Raw genomic sequence first — 23346 nt, 5'->3', positions numbered from 1 at the left:
TTTGAGCTACTGGCTTCAGAATTTGCAGATCCAGCCTGTCATAGAATCCAGAGAGTGACTTCACTGTCCTCTGCAGACACATCTGTCCAGGCAGCAGAAACCATGCTTCCAATCTCTTCTGGCTCCCCATTGTTCATGAGTCTCAAGTAGCAAGCTTAGAGCCAATGAGTTGACCACTTGCCTTTTCTCAACCATCAATCCCATCCCAAGTGTCCTCAAGCTCAATTGCTGTGTTTTCATTTGTCCCCTCTAGGGCCATTGGCTATAGTTTCCCTGCTAACCTCATCCTGCTCTTTCCTGGCAGTCTTGCAAACCTTTCTAGATTTTTGCATACTTTCTTGTTATCCCTGGCATGGGTGACTTCTGCCATTCAGCAGGTCTATGGAAGCAATCAGTGTTGGACTTCTCGGGGACTGTTGCATTTGTCGTTCAAGGTAGCTGGCCCTATACTAGATTTTGGCATCCTCTCCCTCCTATTGGCAATTGTATTCCTCCTATTCATCCAAGCCATGGCTGTTTGTTTAGCCAGAACTTAATGCTTCTCTCTGCCTTATTATTTGTTCTCCCTCCCTTGTCATAAACTGTTTCCACCATTGTCCTCTTGGCCATAGGGAATTGCCAGGGAAAGTTGGCAATTGTTTTATTATCTATGGCTCCTGCCCAAGGATGGTGTCATTGAACCCAGTCTTTTTAATGGTTAGTATATTGGAGTCTGGAGTATCTGCAAGATAATGAGGCCTAAAGGGGCTTGAGGGACACGTTTTTGGTTCTCTGATGAGAAAATGAGAAATGGAATTAGGTAACATGGAACTGCTTTTACATTTTATCCAGAGCCAGAGTATATGAATAGTGCTATGAATTCCAGGGAAGTAAGGCCATATCTGCTAGACCAAGCTGAATCTTGAGCAGATTTTCTTTTGCTTGAATTGGAACAATGATGACCAACTTCTCATTTTACTCTTTCTTTCACTTGCCTTGATAAACTTTGTTTTCAATCAAGCTGTGCTTATTAAGCCACAATTATTATAGCAAATCCAGATTTCTCTATCTTACAATTATGGAGACTTTGGTGGCATGAAGAAGTTTCTTACCTTGGCCAAACTTACCTTAATTAGAAGCCAGACTATCTTTAGAGTCTAAGCTCTCAACTAGAGTATTCATCTGTCCCTTGAGTGACTTTCATTGTACCAAAGCCAGAGTATTCAGTCAAATTTACAGGAACTTAATGCTTTAGTTAGCCTGTTTGGTATTATTACAAATGTTATTATTCATGAGACATTGAAAATGCCCAGGAGCTGATGTCACAGCTTATCCAAACTCTAAGAAGGGTAGTTGAAAAGGAACACCCGGGGACCACTAGGCAATGAGCAATTTTTTTAATGAGCAATTTTTATTCAATTCTAAACATATATTCATCAATTCCTCTTTTTTCTCCCACACCAGTGAAAAAGGCTTTTTGATTCCAGCATCTTTACTGTGTAGATATAATTGTTATACCCCATGAAGCCAAATTTTGCATGATGAGCTTTTGTTTAAATTTGTAGGCTTTTGATCTTGTGATCCTTTAGAGCATCTCAACATAAAATGTCTTAAGCAACTGGAGGTTAGAGCTGATTCCACAAAGTAATGAAAGGGAGGGAAGGTGGAAGGTTTGACCTTGCCTCCAGGGAGCAGGGATAGATTAAGAACTTTGAGATATGGTAATTAGATCTGGACTGGATGTTCATTGTACACACCTTCATCCTACCCAGAGCTTCTCTGTCAAGTGCCCATAGCATACCTTTGTTTTCACACTGCAAAGTGTTTGCAAATACTGTTGACTCTGCCACAAAAGTTACCACTTGTCTGTAGTAGAAGATTGCTTAGAGTGTCATTTAATATTGAGGTTTTATAGATGATCTTTTGTGGAATCTTCCTTTAGTTTCCTATGTATATTAAATACTTCTTGCTCAATGCCTCATAGCACTTATTACATATCTCCAAATGCATCATATATTTCATAAATTAATTCTTTTTATATTGTTTTCATTTTTAATTGAAAATGACACAACTTAAGCCCTGTGTCTTTTTTGCTTTTATATCTCCTAAGTTTTTCCTTTGTCTGACTGCTCCTTTATGCTTTCAAAATTCCTGCTACCTTAGAATAGATTTAGCTGTGGACTTACTTCTGTTGAGAGAGGACCAGTGGTCATATCAACCTATCGCATATGCTCTGTTCATGGTAGTCTCAGTACACAGCATAGGGAGAAGTTAAATGGATAAAGACGTTGGAGATAAAGAGAAAATAAACAGAAAATAATGATGAAGCCAGAGATAATGTGAAAATTGCACACAGGGATACCTAAGCCAGATCATGGATATTTTGATATTTGTATTTGTTATTACAATATCTTTGCTGGACTTCAAGGAAGTTTTTGTTTTGTTTTATTTGTTTGTTTGTTTCTTGTAGAAATGCAGTTGGAAGGGTATTTCTTTACAAGCTGGTTACAATTCCCGATCAGTTGATCTGGAGGCATCATTAGTTTGTGAAGGAGCTCTTTGGCTAGCTCTGCCTCCTCCCTCTTCTCCTCCTTCAGCACATTTTTTGGCTTGGCTAAGACAAAAGAGAAGCAGCTTGGAAACCAGAGAGGAAGTTACAGCCAAAAGACCAAACAAAGGGGGTTTAGATGTGGCCTCTGTTGTCACTGGACTAAGGAGGAAAAGTCAGCAAGAGGAAACAGTTGCCAACTTGACTGTTTCTGATTGGAAGCTTCAGAGATGACGCCAGGTCTCTGCTGTGCTGTAGCCCACAGAGGCCCACCATGTGGAACATGTTAACCAGACACTGCAGCTTTTTGCATCTGTGAAACAATTAGTCCATTTTGTAAATCTTGGAGATAAAATTTTACAAAATCAAGGCAAGATAACATCGAGCAAACAATGGTTAGAACGATACACCTCGTGTAGACATCTAGTAGCTGAAGACCTTAATGGGTAGTTGACAAACATTCTTATAGAAGGCAATGGGTAGAAGTGCTTAGACTCTGCTAGAACACTTGGGCTTAATCGAAGGTCAGGAATCCTAAATCTAGGACAACAGAGGCAGAAGGGAAACTGAAACCTCTGTGAGACCTAGGTCAATAAAGGCACAATCCCAATTAGAGAATAAAAAGCCCTGATATCTGGCACTAGAGGACTCTTTCTATCCTCAGAGACTTTATTTTTATATCAAGTTGGTTTTAAAAAAATTAAGCTTAAGAAAGAGAATTGATACTAGCTGAAATTTATGGATTAGATCCACTACTTAGTTAACTTAACATGCATCAGTTGAGAAAATGGAAATTGTTAAAATTATGAAATAGTTACACCCGTTTGTTAATTCAATGAGATAAACCGAGACATACTGTGCAGCAAGCATTTTTCTAGGAACTTGAACAAAGGAAAACATTGAATCCAAATCCCTTGAAATACATACAAGCTACTATAGAAAGAAGGGGATTATTAAATCGTGCCATGGCCCTATACTACATTCTGAGATACAGTGCTAGTGATTTCTAGCACTTGGATCTAATCAGTGAAGCTTGACAGAGTTTGAGACAAAATATAGCAAATAGCAAATAAATAGAATTAAGTTTTTCCAAAAAGAGAAACTGTCAGAATACATTAAAAGACTGAATAATATAAATGCATGACATTTCTATAATTCTACACACAAGAATACATATTAAAGGCTAATTTATATTTTTCCCATATAGTAAAAATATAATTGTTGAACTATGAAATATATAGCCCAATAATAAGGTGTGACTAGTAATGTTATATTCTTTGCCACTGATTTTGGGGGTGGGCTACAAATGTTATCACTACACTTTTGCCTTGAGAAAAACCCTGTTATGTGAACTCCTGGATGGCAGGATATGTTTATGTATGGCATGCTGTATTTTTAGGCTAAGGAAGGTCTCCTTGAGGAGGACGTGGAAGAAGGATGCTTAGTGGCAATGTACAAGAGTTTCATCATTTCATTGGAGGATGAAAACAATTACATCTAAGATTTCAGCCAAATGTCAGGCGTAGCTTAATAACAGATCTAACAAAAACTCAGACTACCTTCTCAAAGAAATGCATCAACAGAGGCTAGATACTCATTCAAGAGAATGCTAGAAGAGACAGAATATACAACATCTATAAATCTTCTTAAATTTTAAATATATGATTCCATTACTGTTTTTAAAGTTTTATTTGATAGCTGATACAAAGTTATTATTTTAGAGTTGGCTACTTATAAAGTAATTCATACCATACCATACCATACCATAATATTTTGAAATAGTATTATGGAGAAGAATCCAAACTAATTTCTACTTACTCAATAAATAGAATTAACAAGAAAGTAGGCAATAAATAAAATTAATAGGAAAGCAGGAATTATGCTATGGTACTATTGAAACTTCCCAGTTTGCCAGCACTTTCTTACGGAATGAGAAAGGATTGTTATTTGTCCTCGTGCTAACTTTTGTCCTTATGACATACACTTATCCCTGAAAAACATGGACTGGAAGGTGAAACAAGAAGCCCTTGCCATCTGCAGTACACCTCCTGTGCCATTAAAGGGAATCCTAGGTTTTTCTGGTGGGCTGCCAGCATTCCAGGACAAGGCAGTCAGATCTAAGCTGGGCTTATCTGTTTCTTCTATCCGCCCAGGCTGGCTTTATCTGTCTATCCCCTTATTATTCTGAACTCTACTAATTGCCTTAGCTCTTTCTATCCACAAATAGTTCCACGAACTATATTCAGAACCAATGTAGAGTGAGAGTAGAGATACTGTCTATTCCTGCTTCTCACAGATTAACAGCTAATAAACACCATGCACTGCTTTCTCTTGTGAACCTCTTCTTAAAATACAGAGTTTGGTTTGCCAGCATTAGTGTATTTAAAGCCTCCAAGATCTAGGGAAGACTTTAGAAAGTGAAGTATGTGACTAAAGTCAATTCAGAAAGCAAAATTTCCAACACACGAAGGCAACCCATGTGTGTATGGCTCATCTGAGAAGAATGCAGGGGGGTCATGATCAGTTAAAGGGAGAAGGTATTTGCTCTCCCTTAAAATAAAACCTCTCACTTTGTTCTTGGCAAGTAACAGAGCTGATCAAGTGAATTACTCAGGTAGAAGGTCAGAGAGCATACTTTTTCAGTAGGAAAGACCTGCCTTTTCCTAAGAGGCATATCATGCCCTTTGTGGTGACTTCACAATGGAGAGACACATGCTATTGTGGTTCTCAGTTCTTCTACCACCAACCCCAGTCCATGAGTCTCTCTTTCTGACATAGAAGAAACAGTTTTGAAGTAAATACTCAGAAGCTCTACTCAAAGCTTTCAGCAGAGCTCCAACCGATGTGTTGAGGATGTTGTTTATCATCAACGATATTCTAGTAGTTATTTTGGCAATTATTTCAGCACTTCATACAACTACAGAGGGGTAAGGAAATAGGCAAATGGTAAAGAAACAATGTGCATACAATTTGCAGATTGTACAACATGAGTAAAATAGAAGCTGTGAACACATGTATTGTAAAATACTAGATATTTTCTAAACATCTGACAGTTTATGGTTCTTAATGTTCACTTACAAGGTTACAAAGATAAAGATGTGGACTGTCCTTTTTGCCCATTGTATAGTTTCTCTTTTACTTTGGGTAAATATTTCTTTCTACAATAAAAAACTTGAGTGTATTTGTTTACTCTCCTTTATTTCTGCTGCCTTACTCTTCTCTGTTGACTTATGAGAACTTTAAAGTCACATCAGCTTGACAGCTTCATTGAGCCTTCACACTCTCTGGATGTGGGTTGGCTCTGGGACAGGATGTGTCAGCCATGATGAGGTAATGGTGGTGGCATGAGAAGCAGTCAGTGCCATTCTGCTCAACTGTACTCATGATACCCTTGACCTTAAGTACACTTTGTTATCATGCTCATTGAGCTTCTTTGCAAGGAAAATCAGTGTTCAACTTCATCATGGTTAAGGACTTTCTTGTGAACGATCGGAATTAGTTTCCTCTGTCCTTCCTCCAGCAATGTAGCAGCATCTGGAACTTGCACTTTCCCAGGCTGACTTCCCTTAGAGCCTGTAGTATGCCCCTCAACAGACAACTCACTTTTTAATCTTTCAATGTCAGTGACACTTTGGGATTAGCTACCAGTTGATTTTCTGACTGTTCTGATTCCAGAACTGGACTTGAAGCCATCATGGAGACTTATGCATTCTGGAGACCTCCTGTTCGCACACTGACCTTTGAGGACTTCACTACCATGCAAAAGCAGCAAGGTAAAGCTTTGGGCGAGGCCTCTGCTCTGCAGACAGCAGTGGATGGGGGAGATGAACTGAGCATGGCACAGGGGGCCCTAAGCCAGCACAGGGGTTATACCAGTCCTCTGGGAACAAAGACAAACTGCAGCTCCATGAATGATAAGAGCACCATCAGTTCTGCAAATGAGCTGGACCTAGAGTCAGTGTGTCATTTACATTCATAATTTTTTCCTAAAGCCAAAGATTTCTGTGACATTTCCTTTCCTTTGCTATTGATAACATCACGATCAAAAGAAACTTAAGGAAAAACATAGTTCATTTTGCCTTATGGTTTTAGGAGACTAGAGTCCATAAGAGTAGAGAAGGATTGGCATGTGGGCAAGATCAGGAAGTGAGATATCATATCTCAAGCATATACAGGAGGCAAAGATACATTTCAGGCAGAGGGGTAAGGCTATAAACCCTCAAAGCTAGATTTCAATGATGCATATCTTCCACAAAGGCTTTACTTCTTGAAGATTCCACAACCTCTCCAAACAATACCTCCAACTGGGACCATCTGTCACCATATGTGAGCCTATGGGAAATATTTCTCATTTAAACCACCACATATGGTTGACTAGTTAATTGGTTGTTTGGCTGTTTGGTTCCTCCCTCCCTCCCTCCCTCCCTCCCTTCCTCCCTCCCTCCCTCCCTCCGTCCCTCCCTCCCTTCCTTTCTTCCTTCCTTCCTTCCTTCCTTCCTTCCTTCCTTCCTTCCTCCCTTCCCTGTGCTACCAGGAATTTAACTAGGGTCTTGTGCATGCTAGGCAAGTGCTCTGTAAACTACATCTGCCCAGTCGTTATTTATCCACAATAGCAATTGCAATGGAATCATTGACTACTCTAAGCACTCATACAGGCCTTGCCTTTTGAAGAGGCCATCATACTGTATTCATGTTTCCTCATGGAAACCATAGCATGTTTCTTTTTTTCTAGTTTTTTAGTGACAAAAGCTCTGGTTTTCAATGGAATGGAAGTGAGGACTCACATTGAAAAGGGGCTGCTTCAAGCCCATCAGAACTCCACTGCATGTCACCTAGCTTCCTCCTCTCCTCCTCCTCCTCCTCTTCCTCCTCCTTCTTCTTTTTTGGCTTGCTTGTTTGAAACAACCACAGTCTTGTCACATTGGTGGGTTGAGTGGACTTTGACCACTTTTTCATGCTTTTTTTTTCCTTCAGAATTTTTTAAAAAGTAAAATTCCTAATCTCCCTTCTCTTGTAGCTCAGGTTGAAAAGCTTCAGTGATATGGACAGAAGGATCACAGAATTTCAATCCTACTGTCAGTCCTGTCATATTCTGAGGCCCAGTCACCTGGGTTCTTGAGTGAAAATTTCCCATCATGTAGAATGATTGATATTTCCTTCTCCAGTATTCTCATTTCCAAAGTGACAGTGGGCATAATGTTCAGATTTGAGTTTGTTCTGTTCCAGTAAATACTCATCATAGACAAAAGCCTAGTTTTTAAATTTCTATTTATTTGGGACGCCATTCTAGGACTCTATAATATCTGATACCATGTACCCTTTTCAGTAGAGAAGCTAATGCTTTGCACACTGGTTTTGATTTATGACCAACATTGCTGAAATATTTTGAGTTTTAAAGATGGATATAGTTAAAGCATAGACTCATATGGGGCCTCCTGGTACAGCTGCTTGCAAACTTGGGGAACAAGAATCACAGATATAAAAACTGGGTCACAGCAAATTCAAGGCCAGCTTTTACTCTGTTGCTATAATAAAACACCAACTAAAAAGAACTTGGGGAGGAAAGGGCTTGTTTACTGGCAGGTTTTAAGTCCATCATGGAGGAAAACCAAGGCAGGAAGTAACTCAAGAACTGGAGGCAGGAACTGGAGGCAGGAACTGAGGTAGAGAGCATCAGCATTGCTAACTGGCTCATACAGAGACTCATGGTCAGTTTTCCTTCTTATATAATTCAGGACCACCTGCCCAGGGGTGGCAGTGCTCACATCAATAATTAATTAAAATTGCCCCACTGCATGCCCACAGGCCAATCTAATAGAGGCAATTCCTCAGTTGAGGCTCTCTCTTCCCAGGTGACTTGAATTTGTGTCAAGTTGGCAAAAATGATCACATCTGTCTGTCTTTGTATCCCTGTCTCTGTCTGTCTGTCTGTCTCTGTCTCTGTCTCTGTCTCTCTCCCTCACACACACACACAAGTAAAAAGGGAGCTACAAATTTAATTAAGTTGTGGAGCATTTGTAAGAGGTGCTTGAGGACTTAGCTTCAATTCCTAGTCCCGACAAATGAACCAACATAACCCCCAGTCACACAATTTGAATCAGGTTCTTCTCATTACTTCTTAGAGTTGGAATCCTCATGAGTTCCTCAGCCTTCTTTCCACTCAGTTTTTCTTCCTGTGTGCTGTGGAGGAACATACTCTGTTCTTATAAATATTAAAGGAGACAGGTACTTAAATCCTCACAAGCTCTCAATCCAGAGTAGATAGTTGTCATGCCTTCACCATCACTGTCACCCTGACCTTCCACTCCCTTTGTGCAAGGATGTCTGACATTAATGGGAATGGGAATCATTGTTTTTTCTTATGATTAAATATTTGAAACATGATTAGGCAGTAACTCCTGGCAAGGACTATTGTCAGAGTATGCAAACCAGGTTTTCCTTCTCATTCTTCCACGGTCCTACCACATCGGGATGGTCTGTTCAGATTTGGAATCCATCTAAAAATTAAATAACTGGCTTGGTCAAAACAGCATGACTTTTGGACCAGGAAACAACCTCACAGAGACCTGAAAATATGTTCAACTAATCTAGAGTGTTTCAGTCAAATCAACTTGACAGCTAACTTTGTCCATCACACTTGGGGAAGGTGACTAAGACCAGATAAATGGAAATCTAAGAATCCAGGTCTGTTATAGCCAAAATAATGCCATCCTGTCATTCTTTGATGGATGTTTTAAATAAAATGTGTGCCTTGGTTTCCCTAAATATGCAGTGTATTTTTATGACAAAACTGAACTTTTATGAGGGGTGATCTGAGTGATTGGAGAGCTGTTGTGCTGAAAGGAATGATCCCAGTTGCACCACAGTTAGTATTTTGTCTTCTGTGGAAACATGGGCCTAACATTTGAGAAGCTAGCAGACATCATTGTAGATTTCAACACCACTGGGTGTTTCAGTGTAACTCAGGCAATTAAAGTATTAGGATTATGGACAGTCCCTATTGTTGACTGGGTTTTCCGTCATTTGATTGTAGTTAGAAGCTGGCCAGTGAGAGAGATGATATACTTCACACATCATGTAAATAACACATTGAGAGACTGGGGAGAAGGCCTATCAGTTAAGAACATATGCTGCTCCTGCAGAGGATCTGAGCTTGGTTCCCAGCTCCATATTGTGTGGCCCACAACTCTCTCTAACACCAGCTCTGAGAGATCTGATTCTGGTTTCAAAGAGCACTTGCACACATGCAAGAACATGCCTTATTCCATATATACACATAGTTCAAGATATTAAATAGTATTAAAATATTAAAAAGTATTGTGAAACTAGAGAAACGTTCAGTGAACATTAATGTTTGAATTGTGAAGTCACTGCAGTGATTCAAAGATGGCAAATTTACACAGATCCCTCTGAGTAGCAGAATGATGCAAGTACTCTTGCACAAAATATTAAAAGATACTGCATATAACTACTTTTAGGTTATATGCGAAACAAACACATTTTCATGTTTTGAGGTTAGGGTTCTATTCCTGGAATGTCTCAGAGGTATATATACATATTCTAAATATATTTTAAAAACTGCAAATTCAGAAAACTTCTAGTTTCAAGAATCTCAGATCAAAGATATTCAACTTGTAATGGACAACATGTCGTATTTTGGCTCCCTAAAGTAATGGTTCTCAACCTTCTCCTAATGCAGTGACCCTTTAATACAGTTCCTCACGCTGCGGTGACCCTCAACCATAAAATTATTTTGTTGCTATTTCATAGGTGTAATTTTGCTACATTTATAAATTATAATGTAAATATCTGATATGCAGAATATCTGATATGTGACCCCTGTGAAAGGGTCATTCGACTTCCGAAGGAGTTGCAACCCACAGGTTGATAAACACTGCCCTAAAGTCACTTAGGCTTAATGTGCTCAAGGGACTTAAGACCCTCTTCTGAGAGAAGGATCCCACATCTACTTGCCATCAAGGGTGTTTTTCCTGGCCTCATCCTCATAGCCTATCACTAATGCCTTGAGTCTGTTCACATCTCCTTTGCTACCACCTGGCTCTGATGCAACATTATTTCTCACTTGGATATTATGATGTCAACCAAAGTCTCTCTATTCTGCTCCAAGACATATCTACTCATACCAACTTTATATCCTAACTTACTTAAATTTCTTCAGTGGCCATGATTTATTTTTATTCCTTCAACATACAGACCTCTATAGAAGAGATAATTACCGTGAGAGTGAAATAAATGGGTACCTTAAGATAAGCTATTTACAAAAGCACCTAGGATTTACTAAGTACTCAAGGATGTCCCCTATAGATCCCTGTAGTGGGATAGGATGTTCCCTGTAGTTCCCTATAGTGGGATAGGATGTCCCCTATCCCACTTCTCTTCTACCCCTGCACCAGGGCCACCTTTATCATTTTCAGACATGCTGTGCTCTTTCCTGTCACATGCTGTTCCCCTGCCTAGAGGGCTCAGGTTGACTCACTGCTTACTCAGAACTACAGGCTTCTGAAATCTCAGTTCAAGCAGCACTTCCTGGGGGGGATTTTCCTAGTAGGCTAAGTCTTCTAGAGTATCCTTTCCCCCCTCCCCCGTTGGTTTAGTTCTTTGTTTAATATCACTCACTGCTGTTTTTCTCAGCACTTTCCCCCTTATGATTAAATTATTGGGTTCAGGCATGATATCCAATTCAAATTTGAAGCTCAAATAGGGATTGAAAGAGCACACCCAATATAATAATGCTATAGTAGGGGAACATTGTTTTTGTTTTTTTCTTTTGTTTTTTTGTTTTTTTCGAGACAGGGTTTCTCTGTGTAGCCCTGGCTATCCTGGAACTCACTCTGTAGACCAGGCTGGCCTCGAACTCAGAAATCTACCTGCCTCTGCCTCCCGAGTGCTGGGATGAAAGGCATGCGCCACCACGCCCGACTGTAGGGGAACATTGTTAATGTGCTTGGCAAGTACTCACTAACTTTATGTTTAAATTTGAAGGGAAAGGAGATTAGTGTCAACTCTTAGACACACACACACACACACACACACACACACACACATATATATATGTGAGTTGACACTAATCTCTCTCTCTCTCACACACATATACACCTCTCTCTCTCTCAGTAGCTGGTTTTCTAATTTCCACATTGTATTCCTTATTTTGCATAAATGTGCCCATTTGAAAGGTTTTCCCTTTGAAAGCTGCCTGCCTTTGTGTCCAATTGTTTATTGTATCCAGTTGTTCAGTTTGATCTCTTGAGGAGAACCAGGGAAGGTCAGAAGCTCCTCTGACTTGCTTCCACACTTAAGAGATTGGATATTTTGGACTAAAGGCAGATAGCTCACCAGATATTCTTTTAACAGAGCCAGGTATCTGTCAGGCACCCAAATAGTTGAAATCCCTTGTTACTGATAGTGAAAGGCTTCAGCCACAGTTTCTACTTGACGAATGGTCCATAGACCACCCCTCACTGATTTCTATGCTTTTCTTCAGATTTATTCTAGTATTCTCAGACTTGGAGATTCATAGTCAAAAAACTTGTAGAATCAGAGACATATATCAATTAGAATATGCATATATGTAGAAAAGAGTCAAAACAAAACAGCAAACTAAAAGAACAACTCATTGGCTTGTAAAACAGCCAGGATTAGCTAGCTTCCTTAGGTAAATCTAAGTCAGTGGCCTAAGAAAAATCACTCTGCTTAGAACCTGTCCCATTTCTTTACACTCAGGCTTTCCTCCACAGTGACTTTATTCTCAATTGTCCCCCGTGGTAGCTTTGAAAGTATTCGTGGCCCTTGATATTTTTGCTCCATCTCTAAGGGGAAAGGACGTGTGCCTCTGCTCATGGGCTTTTAGCAAATCTCACCAACTCTCACTGATTCTAATTGGACCCCCTAAGAACCATTTACTCTAGTGCTAGGGAAACTGATGCCTTGCCTTTCCAGGCCAGGAATTATGCCTTTCCTGGAAGTGAAGTGTGAAACCAGAAAGAAGGGGGTTTCCAGTGGGTACATTGTTGTCCTAGGAGAACTAGGTGGCAACAAGGAAGGCTGAAATGAACAGGGAAAGCAACAGAGGGAAGCTAAGAAGTGTGGAGGTGTGTGACCCTAGGAGACAGGGCAACATAGAACCAGGTACAGAGCAGTGTGATTGGATGAGGCTGTTTGAAGAAGAGCAAATTTAGAGATAGACAGAGAAGTGTGGAGGTGTGTGACCCTAGGAGACAGGGCAACATAGAACCAGGTACAGAGCAGTGTGATTGGATGAGGCTGTTTGAAGAAGAGCAAATTTAGAGATAGACAGAGGACTTTGCATTTTATGGGAAAGGTTTCCATTTTTCTAGAATGTGAACTGTACAATTCCCACGGGGACTATGATGCTCACATTTGCATCATGAGAAAGGTTCTCATCTCAACTGAGGATAATATTCAGTTTCCATGCTCATTAAACTTTATGGCCCATGAGCTTCTTCACTGGGACCAGTTCATGGGCGGCTGATATTTTATCTCCTACATGACTGAATACATTGGGAATCAGCTCTCTTCATGGACAGAAACTCTCAAGTTAGAAGGCAAGGAGAGTCAAGCTGCTAGAATAAGTAATTACATGGAAACTTACTCTTTACTCATCCAGATGAGGTTTTACCTTACTGTTTTTTAGTGTGTGTGTGTGTCTTACAATAAAATAAACTCAAAAGGAAGCTGTATGTGAAAATATTACAGTCTGGAAGTGATCAATTTAAAGATGCAAAAGTCAGCAGGTTTGGTATTCAGGATTTTCACGGACACATTTAACTTGTCTTCATGGTACACAAGTGTATTCTAGGTTATTGTCCTCATATGGGATCACTGCTAAATATGCATTCTTGGTTGCTTTGGCTCTTATCCTTGAATATTGGCACAAGTTAATGTTGGATATGCATTTTAATGTGTGCTCCTCACTCTGGTTTCTGAGTAAACTAGGATGTTAGAGAGCTGGAGTGTTGGATTAATTCTGGATTACCCGAGAGTATGAAGTTATTAATGACATTGTATTTTAATCCCCTTTTGGAAGTGGGCTAGCATCTCTGAGATTGATGGGGAAGACACCAGTGTGCATGTATCCTACCAGTTCTGCTTCTCTTGATAAGAAGAGTGCAAGCCATGGAACAGCTCATTTCCTTTGTGGACTCATTGAGTAGGGAGGAAGGATAGACCATTCAAAGAGGAACTGTAGCTCCTCTGGGGACATAGCTCAGGTGGGCCCAGAGCTGTCAATTAGCTCTGCCTTCCATCATCCACACCATGGAGGTTCTTCTAGCTGGAAACAGTGTGGCACATACATCTTGGGATGTCATGCTTATTAGTGTGTATAGATTCCAAGCTGCCCTGCTCTCTCGGGACAGGAGTCAACACGTGTGAGCCATCTTCATTAGACTGGACAATCTTCAAGGGCTCTTTTTCCCCATCCTTTACTGCTCCTCTCAGAAAAGAGCATGTTTCCTGCCTATATGCCAAAATATGATCACTTTGTAATTTCTCAAAACATCCCCAGAAAGGTAGACATTAGAAATCCCACTTACATAACTATGGAGCCCTAAACTTGGAGAGGCTAATTTACTAAAGCCCCATTGTAAGATAGCAAGGGATTGGAACCAGGTTTGTTTAGGTCTACGGTCCACATTTGTCTACTAAGCAAACCCATATGAAAATGCTCAGAGAACCCATGACCTTGCATGGACAAAGGAGATGCACTGAACAAGAGAGACAAGCTTTACTCTGAGTGGCCGCCCTCATCAGTCCAGCCTGGCTTCCCACTCTACCCTGGCTTGTTTTGTGATGAGAGGCCTCTGCTAAGTCAAGTGTTGAAATGAATGAAGGCTGTCTCCTTAAGCTTATTTAGCCCTTGGCTGGCACTCCCATTCTTTTTAACATTTGACAAGCTATTAGATCATAAGGGAACGAAGACTTCTCAGTATCTAAGTTAGCACTTTTAAAAAAATGAATGCCACAGTCCTCTCTTTCTCTCTCTGTATGTGGGCTTCGGGAACTAGTTATTATCTGCATCAAGTACTTTAAGTGTAAAACAATGTTTCTTCAAAGTGGATGGGAGGATGTGATCCTCTTTTGGATGGACTTGCTCTCTCCTTCATACCCCTAGCTCACATGGAGTCTCCCAACCCCTGAAACTCAGCAGGCCACCAAGTCTCATTTCCAGTGAATGCCATTTAAAAGCCAAAGCAAGCTGACTACAAACTTTTTAACATGTGCCTCTCATCTGCGCAGCAGAAACCCCTGTAACTTCTTAATAATTCCCTTCTTCTTCTTCGTTTTTATTTCTTTTCTTTTTTTTTTTTTTTTTTTTTTGTAGTGAAACCAATTGAGGCCTCAAATCAGTACCATTTGTTCCATCTTGGACCATCTGAGAAAACCATTTAGAGTTGTAGCAAGTCATCTGCTCCATCGTTCACTTCCGGCTGTAGGACTGAGGCCAGGGCCTGATGGAGCTTACCTACAACACGATAGGACAGTGTACTGAACAGGTGGTCTCCTCCAGGGCCACATAAACACCAGACCAGGGAAAACGAGACTCGCTTTCAAGGACAGGAGACTATATTCATATCTCGTAAAAGACAAATCTTTTTACAACCGGAGTCAGGTTTCTCCCCCCCCCCCTTTTTTTTTTTTTGGTCACAGCACTTACTGTAGTAAATTTCATGGCATTTAGGGTGGGAAAACAAGAAAAGATATAAGATGCTCCAAAGAGAAGAGAATAAATCTCTGAGCTTTCTGTAGGATGGAGAGGAAGAGAAGGCTGTGCAGCTACCCAGCAGCAGGAAGCATAAAATGGTCCACTTCTGTTTCTGGAATCTTCCCTTCCAGAATTCCTTCATTATATTAAAATGATTTCTTGGAAAGTACTTGGAGTTGGGTATTCATACTTTCTTTAAGTGTTAGACACAGCTACAGTATGAAAAATGAGAAAAACTGAGGCGTATGGATTCAAACCCCTCCTTCCACAGCTGCAGAGAATTCAGAGGCAGACTTCACAGTGTGTGGCTGTAAACTGCAGAGAAGTATCTCCCATGACCACCAGCTGCTGATGGTTTTTGACAATGTCAGCCATATCACAGACTGTCAAACAAAAAATTGTTTTAGTTCTTTTATAGGAATTTATTATGAACAAAGGTGAATTTTCTGATATCAGCAGCTGATTGGGTTGTCTTAAATTCCAACTGAATCTGAAAGTTTACTGGGGAAAGTTCCTTTGATCATGGGAGAGATATTAGTTGAGCTATAAAAGTTTAACTCTGAACAAAATACTAACAAAACCAAATATTTACTTTTACCACGAATACTACTTTGCCTGTGGATCTAGAGTGAAGTTTTTGTTTGTTTGGTTTTTTGTTGTTGTTGTTTATTTCCTCTGCCATATTCTTCTGTTTCTACAATACTATAACTATTTTTCCAACATTTCTGGAATGTTCCTGGTTTTCTTCATGGATTAAAACAAAACAAAACAAGACAAAACAAAACAAAACTGGATCCTGTTCACTTTCATCTGAAAAATACTTCCCTCTTAATGATGCTTAGTTTCTTAGAGGCTCAACAAGAATTATCAGTATCCTAAGACATGTTGCTCCTTGAATGACCATGATTGTCAATGATTATGAGAAATTCCATACTGATACATGGAAGGGAATTCTCTCAAGTAGGATCTGAGAGAGGGTAAAGCAACTGAATGTTCTAGAATTCATAGAAGGATACCTTCAAAGTCCATTGCAAGAGGTGGGGAGTAGATGCTTCCTGACCCTGAGAAAAATGGGTCTTACAAAGGTCACTTTTGATTTTATTATTTGGAGAACATCTTCGATAAAGGTTGACTTGAACTGGTTCTCAGTTCATGGGATCCTCAACCACTCATCCAGCCTGTCATCTACACAACTGATGATCAACACTTTGCAAGATGGATTCAGGGTCATTTGGAAATAGGACTTTGGAGGTCTTCTATTGCAAAGTGCAGTCTGCGCACCTAAAATGTATGTCCTCAAGCTCTGTCCCATATACCCAGATTCAGAAACAAAATGGGGTCAGCAGTTGGTTTTCATGGGCCCTCCAGTGAACTCACATGTGCACTGAGGTTTCAAAATCACTGGTCTGGGTACTGTGAAGTAGGAGCTCATATTGTAACTTTAGTTTTCAGCCCCAGGTGTACATTAGAGGTGCTTTGACAGCTGCCGTGGAATTCTCATGCCCAGACACTCTCCATTAGTTGGTTTGAAGCCGAATCCCAGAAAAGCATCCTTTCTTACTGGATTCTTCATCTGTGATGAAGAAGCTGAATGCTGTAGAGGAAAATGGAGGGAATAGGGCTGTTGAGTATAGAGCACAGAGAAGAATCCATTCTGCTCTCATTCAGGTTAGTTTATGACTAGTTTGGTTTTTTTCACACCCACCTTCAAGTATTCCAAATTCAACTTTTATTTCAACGTCTCAGACTTCGCAGGCTCCTGTAAAAGAAAATCAGCAACCCTCCGGACAGTGATTTTGTTTCAAGTTCATCGTGATTAACTTCAACCTACATCTTATAATTATGCTTATCATGTGTCTTTGCTATAACAGACCTCCAGTTTAATGTCCCAGGTTCCACTACCCAGGCCCCTTTGCTAGGCCTTCTCAGGCCTTCACCTACTTTTGGCTTGTACCCTGTTCCATCTCCATGAGGCTAGCCTTCTGCTTTGGTATTCTATTAAAGATTGCAAGACAGGAAAAAGTCACTGAATAAAATAAACACTTTACACATTTGCCCTGATCATGGGAAGAACTGAGCTAGTGGCTCCTACTGCTGATAATTAAATGTCTTATTGGGAAGAGAGTTTGATGGTGAGAATATAAGCAATGAACACCAGAGATTTGTTCTAATTTTTTAAAAGTATGACTAAGACTACTTATGCAAAGACTACTGGTCTCATGCCATCCCTATCCTCTCCTTTGCAGTGTGTGCTCAAACATGTGACATCATCTGATGTAAACAGAAGGAAATGATCTATAAAAATTTAGGACATTTGGCTTAGACAGACTCATCTTAATCAATGGAATTATGTTTTCTTTTTCAGGGGGCAGTACAGGTACTTCTCCAACCACCTCCAGCACTGGGACACCATCCCCTTCGGCTTCTTCTCATCTCTTATCTCCATCTTGTTCTCCTCCAACTTTTCATTTGGCCCCGAATACTTTCAATGTGGGCTGTCGAGAAAGCCAGCTGTGTAATCTAAACCTCTCTGATTATCCACCATGTGCCCGAAGCAACATGGCTGCCTTACAGAGCTATCCAGGGCTGAGTGACAGTGGCTACAACCGGCTCCAGAGTGGCACAGCTTCAGCCACTCAGCCCTCTGAAACCTTCATGCCTCAGAGGACTCCATCTCTGATCTCAGGAATACCAACACCTCCCTCGTTGCCCAGCAACAGCAAGATGGAAGCCTATGGTGGCCAGTTGGGGTCCTTCCCCACTTCCCAGTTTCAGTATGTCATGCAGGCAGGCAATGCAGCCTCCAGTTCCTCATCGCCACACATGTTTGGTGGCAGCCACATGCAGCAGAGCTCCTATAATGCCTTCTCCCTCCATAATCCCTACAATCTGTATGGATACAATTTCCCCACTTCCCCCAGGCTAGCTGCAAGCCCAGAGAAACTGAGCGCATCTCAAAGCACTTTACTCTGTTCTTCTCCTTCTAATGGGGCCTTTGGAGAGAGGCAGTACCTGCCTACAGGGATGGAGCATAGCATGCACATGATCAGCCCTTCAACTAATAATCAGCAGGCTACCAACACCTGTGATGGCCGACAGTATGGGGCAGTCCCAGGCTCCGCCTCTCAGATGTCCGTACACATGGTTTAAAGAGCAGTGCACACACTATCGAGGTGATGGCGGTCAAGACTCCAGAATCTCTGTGGGTGGATCATCCTCCTTGGGAGGCATGTGCCTTGGGAAAATAGGAATTGTGTGTTTGTTTTTGTTTTTGTTTTTTTCTGGATAAGGAAAACAGAGAACAACGGTAGATACCGCTGAAGGATCCTTGGAGTCCATCATCCATATCTCAGTGGTCATTTTTCTGCCTTCCAAAATCTTAGTTTTATAAAAGCATTGTGTATGACAGAGTGGCCTTGAAGAGACTGAATAATCATTTTATAATAATGTTGAAGGAAATGCTAGCATGTAGCAGCCAAGACAAGTTTTACACACACACACACACACACACACACACACACACACCACTTACATGAATATAGTCATGTACACACATGCATACAAAAAGTAATACAAACACAAACATCATACACACTGACTCTGAACTGGGAACTCTGTGAAGGGAGGCCCAGAATGGGTGCTTTCACCAAAAAATTTGCCTGTGTACAATCCTAGACGGATTGGACCATCATTAGTTAATAATAGCCTTTCTCCCTTGCCATGTTTCTGGAATGAACCGTGTACCTAGAACCTCTCCTTGTCACAGAGATGGAAAGGCATCAGTGCTACACCTGGACTTGGCTTCCTGAGAAAGATTGTTTTTTAACCTTTGGCTTTCTTCATTCAGTGTGCCATCTTTGATCTTACAGTGGTGCCTGTGGAAGGACAGGGTGAGAAAAGCTCGGAGAGAGAAAGAGAATCGAGGGCAGGAGAGAGTGGACAGCAAGACTGAGAAGATGTGAACAAATGAGATTTAATCCACCAAGGAGAATTGGTTGGGTTTGTTTAGCCTCTAAAGTTATAGAAAGAATGATGGTGGTGGTGGAGTGTAAGCCTCTTTGGGACCCTGCTTAGAGTCAAGGGTACCAATGAGAAGGGCTAGGACAAGGAATGCTTCTTGATTCCATAGCTCTGACCATAATGACCCAGGAGAGAGGTGCCCCTTGTGGGAGTGCCATTCCATGGCATGCAACTGAGCAGGGTGAGGGAAACAGGTGTCAAGAATGAAGAGAATGGTTTTATCTCCCAGGTGATACCAAAAAAGAGTCATGGAAGACAGGCCTGGCCTCACACGCCAGATCCAAAATGTTGACCTGGACAATCTGTCCCTGGTCCCCATGCAGGAGAAACCCTGAGACATGGAAGAGCATTGCAGGGTCTTCTGCCCCTTTTCTATCTGCCTGTAGCTCTCCATTTTGATTAAATAGTTCATTGCATTCTGAAGTTTGGGGATGTTTTTTCTTTCCTTTTTTTTTCAAATCCTTTAATGATAGGAAGACAAGTGAAGCTGGGTGCAAGCTAAAATTTTTAAATGGTGTGGAGACTCAAATAATACCAAGATAATACAGATATTATTAAGAATTTTTTTGTTTTGAGGTGATGTAGATAAATGTATTTATATGCCTAGTTGGATATTCAATATTATGAATATTAAAAAGGGGGCAATAAAAGGGTATGTAAAATATGTATGAAGAAAAGGTGTATAAAAATTTGCCCTTATGCACGGAACTGTTTCTGAGTGCCAAGCACAGAAAGCCGCTAAATAAAATCTTTGCAATTATTTTCTGTGTGTTTATTCATATAGAAAAATTAAGTATTGTTTTCTGTCTTACAAGTCAAACACTTTCACATGTATTATCTTATGTGAATTTTATGCAGATAACATAAAGTCACCATTATCCTTGTTTTTTTTGTTTGTTTGTTTTTTTTAATTTTTAATATTTTTACTACATATTTTCCTCAGTTACATTTCCAATGCTATCCAAAAAGTCCCCCATAGCGCCCCCCACTTCCCTACCCACCCATTCCCATTCTTTTGGCCCTGGCATTCCCCTATATTGGGGCATATAAAGTTTGTAAGTCCAATGGGCCTCTCTTTCCAATGATGGCCGACTAGGCCATCTTTCGATACATATGCAGCTAGAGACAAGAGCTCCGGGGTTCTGGTTAGTACATCATGTTGTTCCGACAATAGGGTTGCAGATCCCTTTAGCTCCTTGGGTACTTTCTCTAGCTTCTGCATAGGGAGCCCTGTGATACATCCAATAGCTGACTGTGAACATCCACTCCTGTGTTTGCTAGGCCCCAGCATCGTCTCACAAGAGACAGCTATATTTGGGTCTTTTCAGCAAAATCTTGCTAGTGTATGCAATGGTGTCAGCTTTTAGAAGCTGCTTATGGGAAGGATCCCTGGATACGGCAGTCTCTAAATGGTCCATCCTTTCATCACAGCTATGAACTTTGTCTCTGTAACTCCTTCCCTGGGTGTTTTGTTCCCAATTCTAAGAAGGGGCACAGTGTCCACACTTTGGTCTTCATTCTTCTTGAGTTTCATGCGTTTAGTAAATTGTATCTTATATCTTGGGTATCCTAAGTTTTGGGCTAATATCCACTTATCAGTGAATACATATTGTGTGAGTTCTTTTGTGATTGTGTTACTTCACTCAAGATGATGCCCTCCAGGTCCATCCATTTGGCTAGGAATTTCCTAAATTCATTCTTTTTAATAGCTGAGTAGTACTCCATTGTGTAAATGTACCATAATTTCTGTATCCATTCCTCTGTTGAGGGACATCTGGGTTCTTTCCAACTTCTGGCTATTATAAATAGGGCTGCTATGAACAGAGTGGAGCATGTGTCCTTTTTACCGGTTGGGACATCTTCTGGATATATACCCAGGAGAGGTATTGCTGGATCCTCCGGTAGTACTATGTCCAATTTTCTGAGGAACCGCCAGACTGATTTCCAGAGTGGTTGTACAAGCTTGCAATCCCACCAACAATGGAGGAGTGTTCCTCTTTCTCCACATCCTCGCCAGCATCTGCTGTCACCTGAATTTTTGATCTTAGCCATTCTGACTGGTGTGAGGTGGAATCTCAGGGTTGTTTTGATTTGCATTTCCCTGATGATTAAGGATGTTGAACATTTTTTCAGGTGCTTCTCTGCCATTCGGTATTCCTCAGATGAGAATTCTTTGTTCAGTTCTGAGCCCCATTTTTTAATGGGGTTATTTGACTTTCTGGAGTCCACCTTCTTGAGTTCTTTATATATATTGGATATTAGTCCCTTATCTGATTTAGGATAGGTGAAGATCCTTTCCCAATCTGTTGGTGTTTTTTTTTGTCTTATTGATGGTGTCTTTAGCCTTGCAGAAGCTTTGCAGTTTCATGAGGTCCCACTTGTCAATTCTCGATCTTACAGCACAAGCCATTACTGTTCTATTCAAGAATTTTTCCCCTGTGCCCATATCTTCAAGGCTTTTCCCCACTTTCTCCTCTATAAGTTTCAGTGTCTCTGGTTTTATGTGAAGTTCCTTGATCCACTTAGACTTGACCTTAGTACAAGGAGATAGGAATGGATCAATTCGCATTCTTCTACATGTTAACAACCAGTTGTGCCAGCACCATTTGTTGAAAATGCTGTCTTTCTTCCACTGGATGTTTTTAGCTCCCTTGTCGAAGATCAAGTGACCTTAGGTGTGTGGGTTCATTTCTGGGTCTTCAATTCTATTCCATTGGTCTATTTGTCTGTCACTATACCAGTACCATGCAGTTTTTATCACAATTGCTCTGTAGTAAAGCTTTAGGTACGCCATGGTGATTCCACCAGAGGTTCTTTTATCCTTGAGAAGAGTTTTTGCTATCCTAGGTTTTTTATTATTGCAGATGAATTTGCAGATTGCACTTTCTAATTCGTTGAAGAATTGATTTGGAATTTTGATGGGGATTGCATTGAATCTGTAGATTGCTTTTGGCAAGATAGCCATTTTTACAATGTTGATCCTGCCAATCCATGAGCATGGGAGATCTTTCCATCTTCTGAGATCTTCTATAATTTCTTTCTTCAGAGACTTGAAGTTTTTATTATACAGATCTTTCACTTCCTTAGTTAGAGTCACGCCAAGATATTTTATATTATTTGTGACTATTGAGAAGGGTGTTGTTTCCCTAATTTCTTTCTCAGCCTGTTTATTCTTTGTGTAGAGAAAGGCCATTGATTTGTTTGAGTTAATTTTATATCCAGCTACTTCACCGAAGCTGTTTATCAGGCTTAGGAGTTCTCTGGTGGAATTTTTAGGGTCACTTATATATACTATCATATCATCTGCAAAGAGTGATATTTTGACTTCATCTTTTCCAATTTGTATCCCTTTGATCTCCTTTTGTTTTCGAATTGCTCTGGCTAGGACTTCAAGTACAATGTTGAATAGGTATGGAGAAAGTGGACAGCCTTGTCTAGTCCCTGATTTTAGAGGGATTGCTTCAAGCTTCTCACCATTTACTTTGATGTTGGCTACTGGTTTGCTGTAGATTGCTTTTATCATGTTTAGGTATGGGCCTTGAATTCCTGATATTTCCAAGACTTTTATCATGAATGGGTGTTGGATCTTGTCAAATGCTTTTTCCGCATCTAACGAGATGACCATGTGGTTTTTGTCTTTGAGTTTGTTTATATACTGGATTACGTTGATGGATTTCCGTATATTGAAACATCCCTGCATCCCTGGGATGAAACCTACTTGGTCAGGATGGATGATTGTTTTGATGTGTTCTTGGATTCTGTTAGTAAGAACTTTATTGAGGATTTTTGCATCAATATTCATAAGGGATATTGGTCTGAAGTTTTCTATCTTTGTTGGGTCTTTTTGTGGTTTAGGTATCAGAGTAATTGTGGCTTCATAGAATGAGTTGGGTAGAGTACCTTCTGTTTCTATTTTGTGGAATAGTTTGTGAAGAACTAGGATTAGATCTTCTTTGAAGGTCTGATAGAACTTTGCACTAACCCATCTGGTCCTGGGCTTTTTTTAGTTGGGAGACTATTAATGACTGCTTCTATTTCTTTGGGGGATATAGGGCTG

The 23346-nt window shown here is 40.5% G+C and overlaps 1 protein-coding gene across 1 annotated transcript in view; it reads left to right on the top strand.

Annotated features, from left to right (window-relative positions):
• The window catches only part of Tbx15 (T-box transcription factor 15), a 45042-nt gene extending 25159 nt beyond the window's left edge, over positions 1-19883 (top strand). Inside the window, exons 6-7 of the mRNA XM_029475302.2 lie at positions 6203-6300; positions 17635-19883. Coding sequence (XP_029331162.1) covers positions 6203-6300; positions 17635-18419 — 883 coding nt within the window. The 3' untranslated portion in view covers positions 18420-19883. The remainder of the gene's footprint in view (positions 1-6202; positions 6301-17634) is intronic.
• Positions 19884-23346: the final 3463 nt, after the last annotated feature.

This window comes from Mus caroli, unplaced genomic scaffold (assembly GCF_978045245.1).
Source record: "Mus caroli unplaced genomic scaffold, Mus_caroli_1 scaffold_3, whole genome shotgun sequence".
NCBI classification, from domain to species: Eukaryota; Metazoa; Chordata; class Mammalia; order Rodentia; family Muridae; genus Mus; species Mus caroli.
Note: the sequence above shows the minus strand (reverse complement) of the source record. Positions and strands in the feature narration are given on the sequence as shown.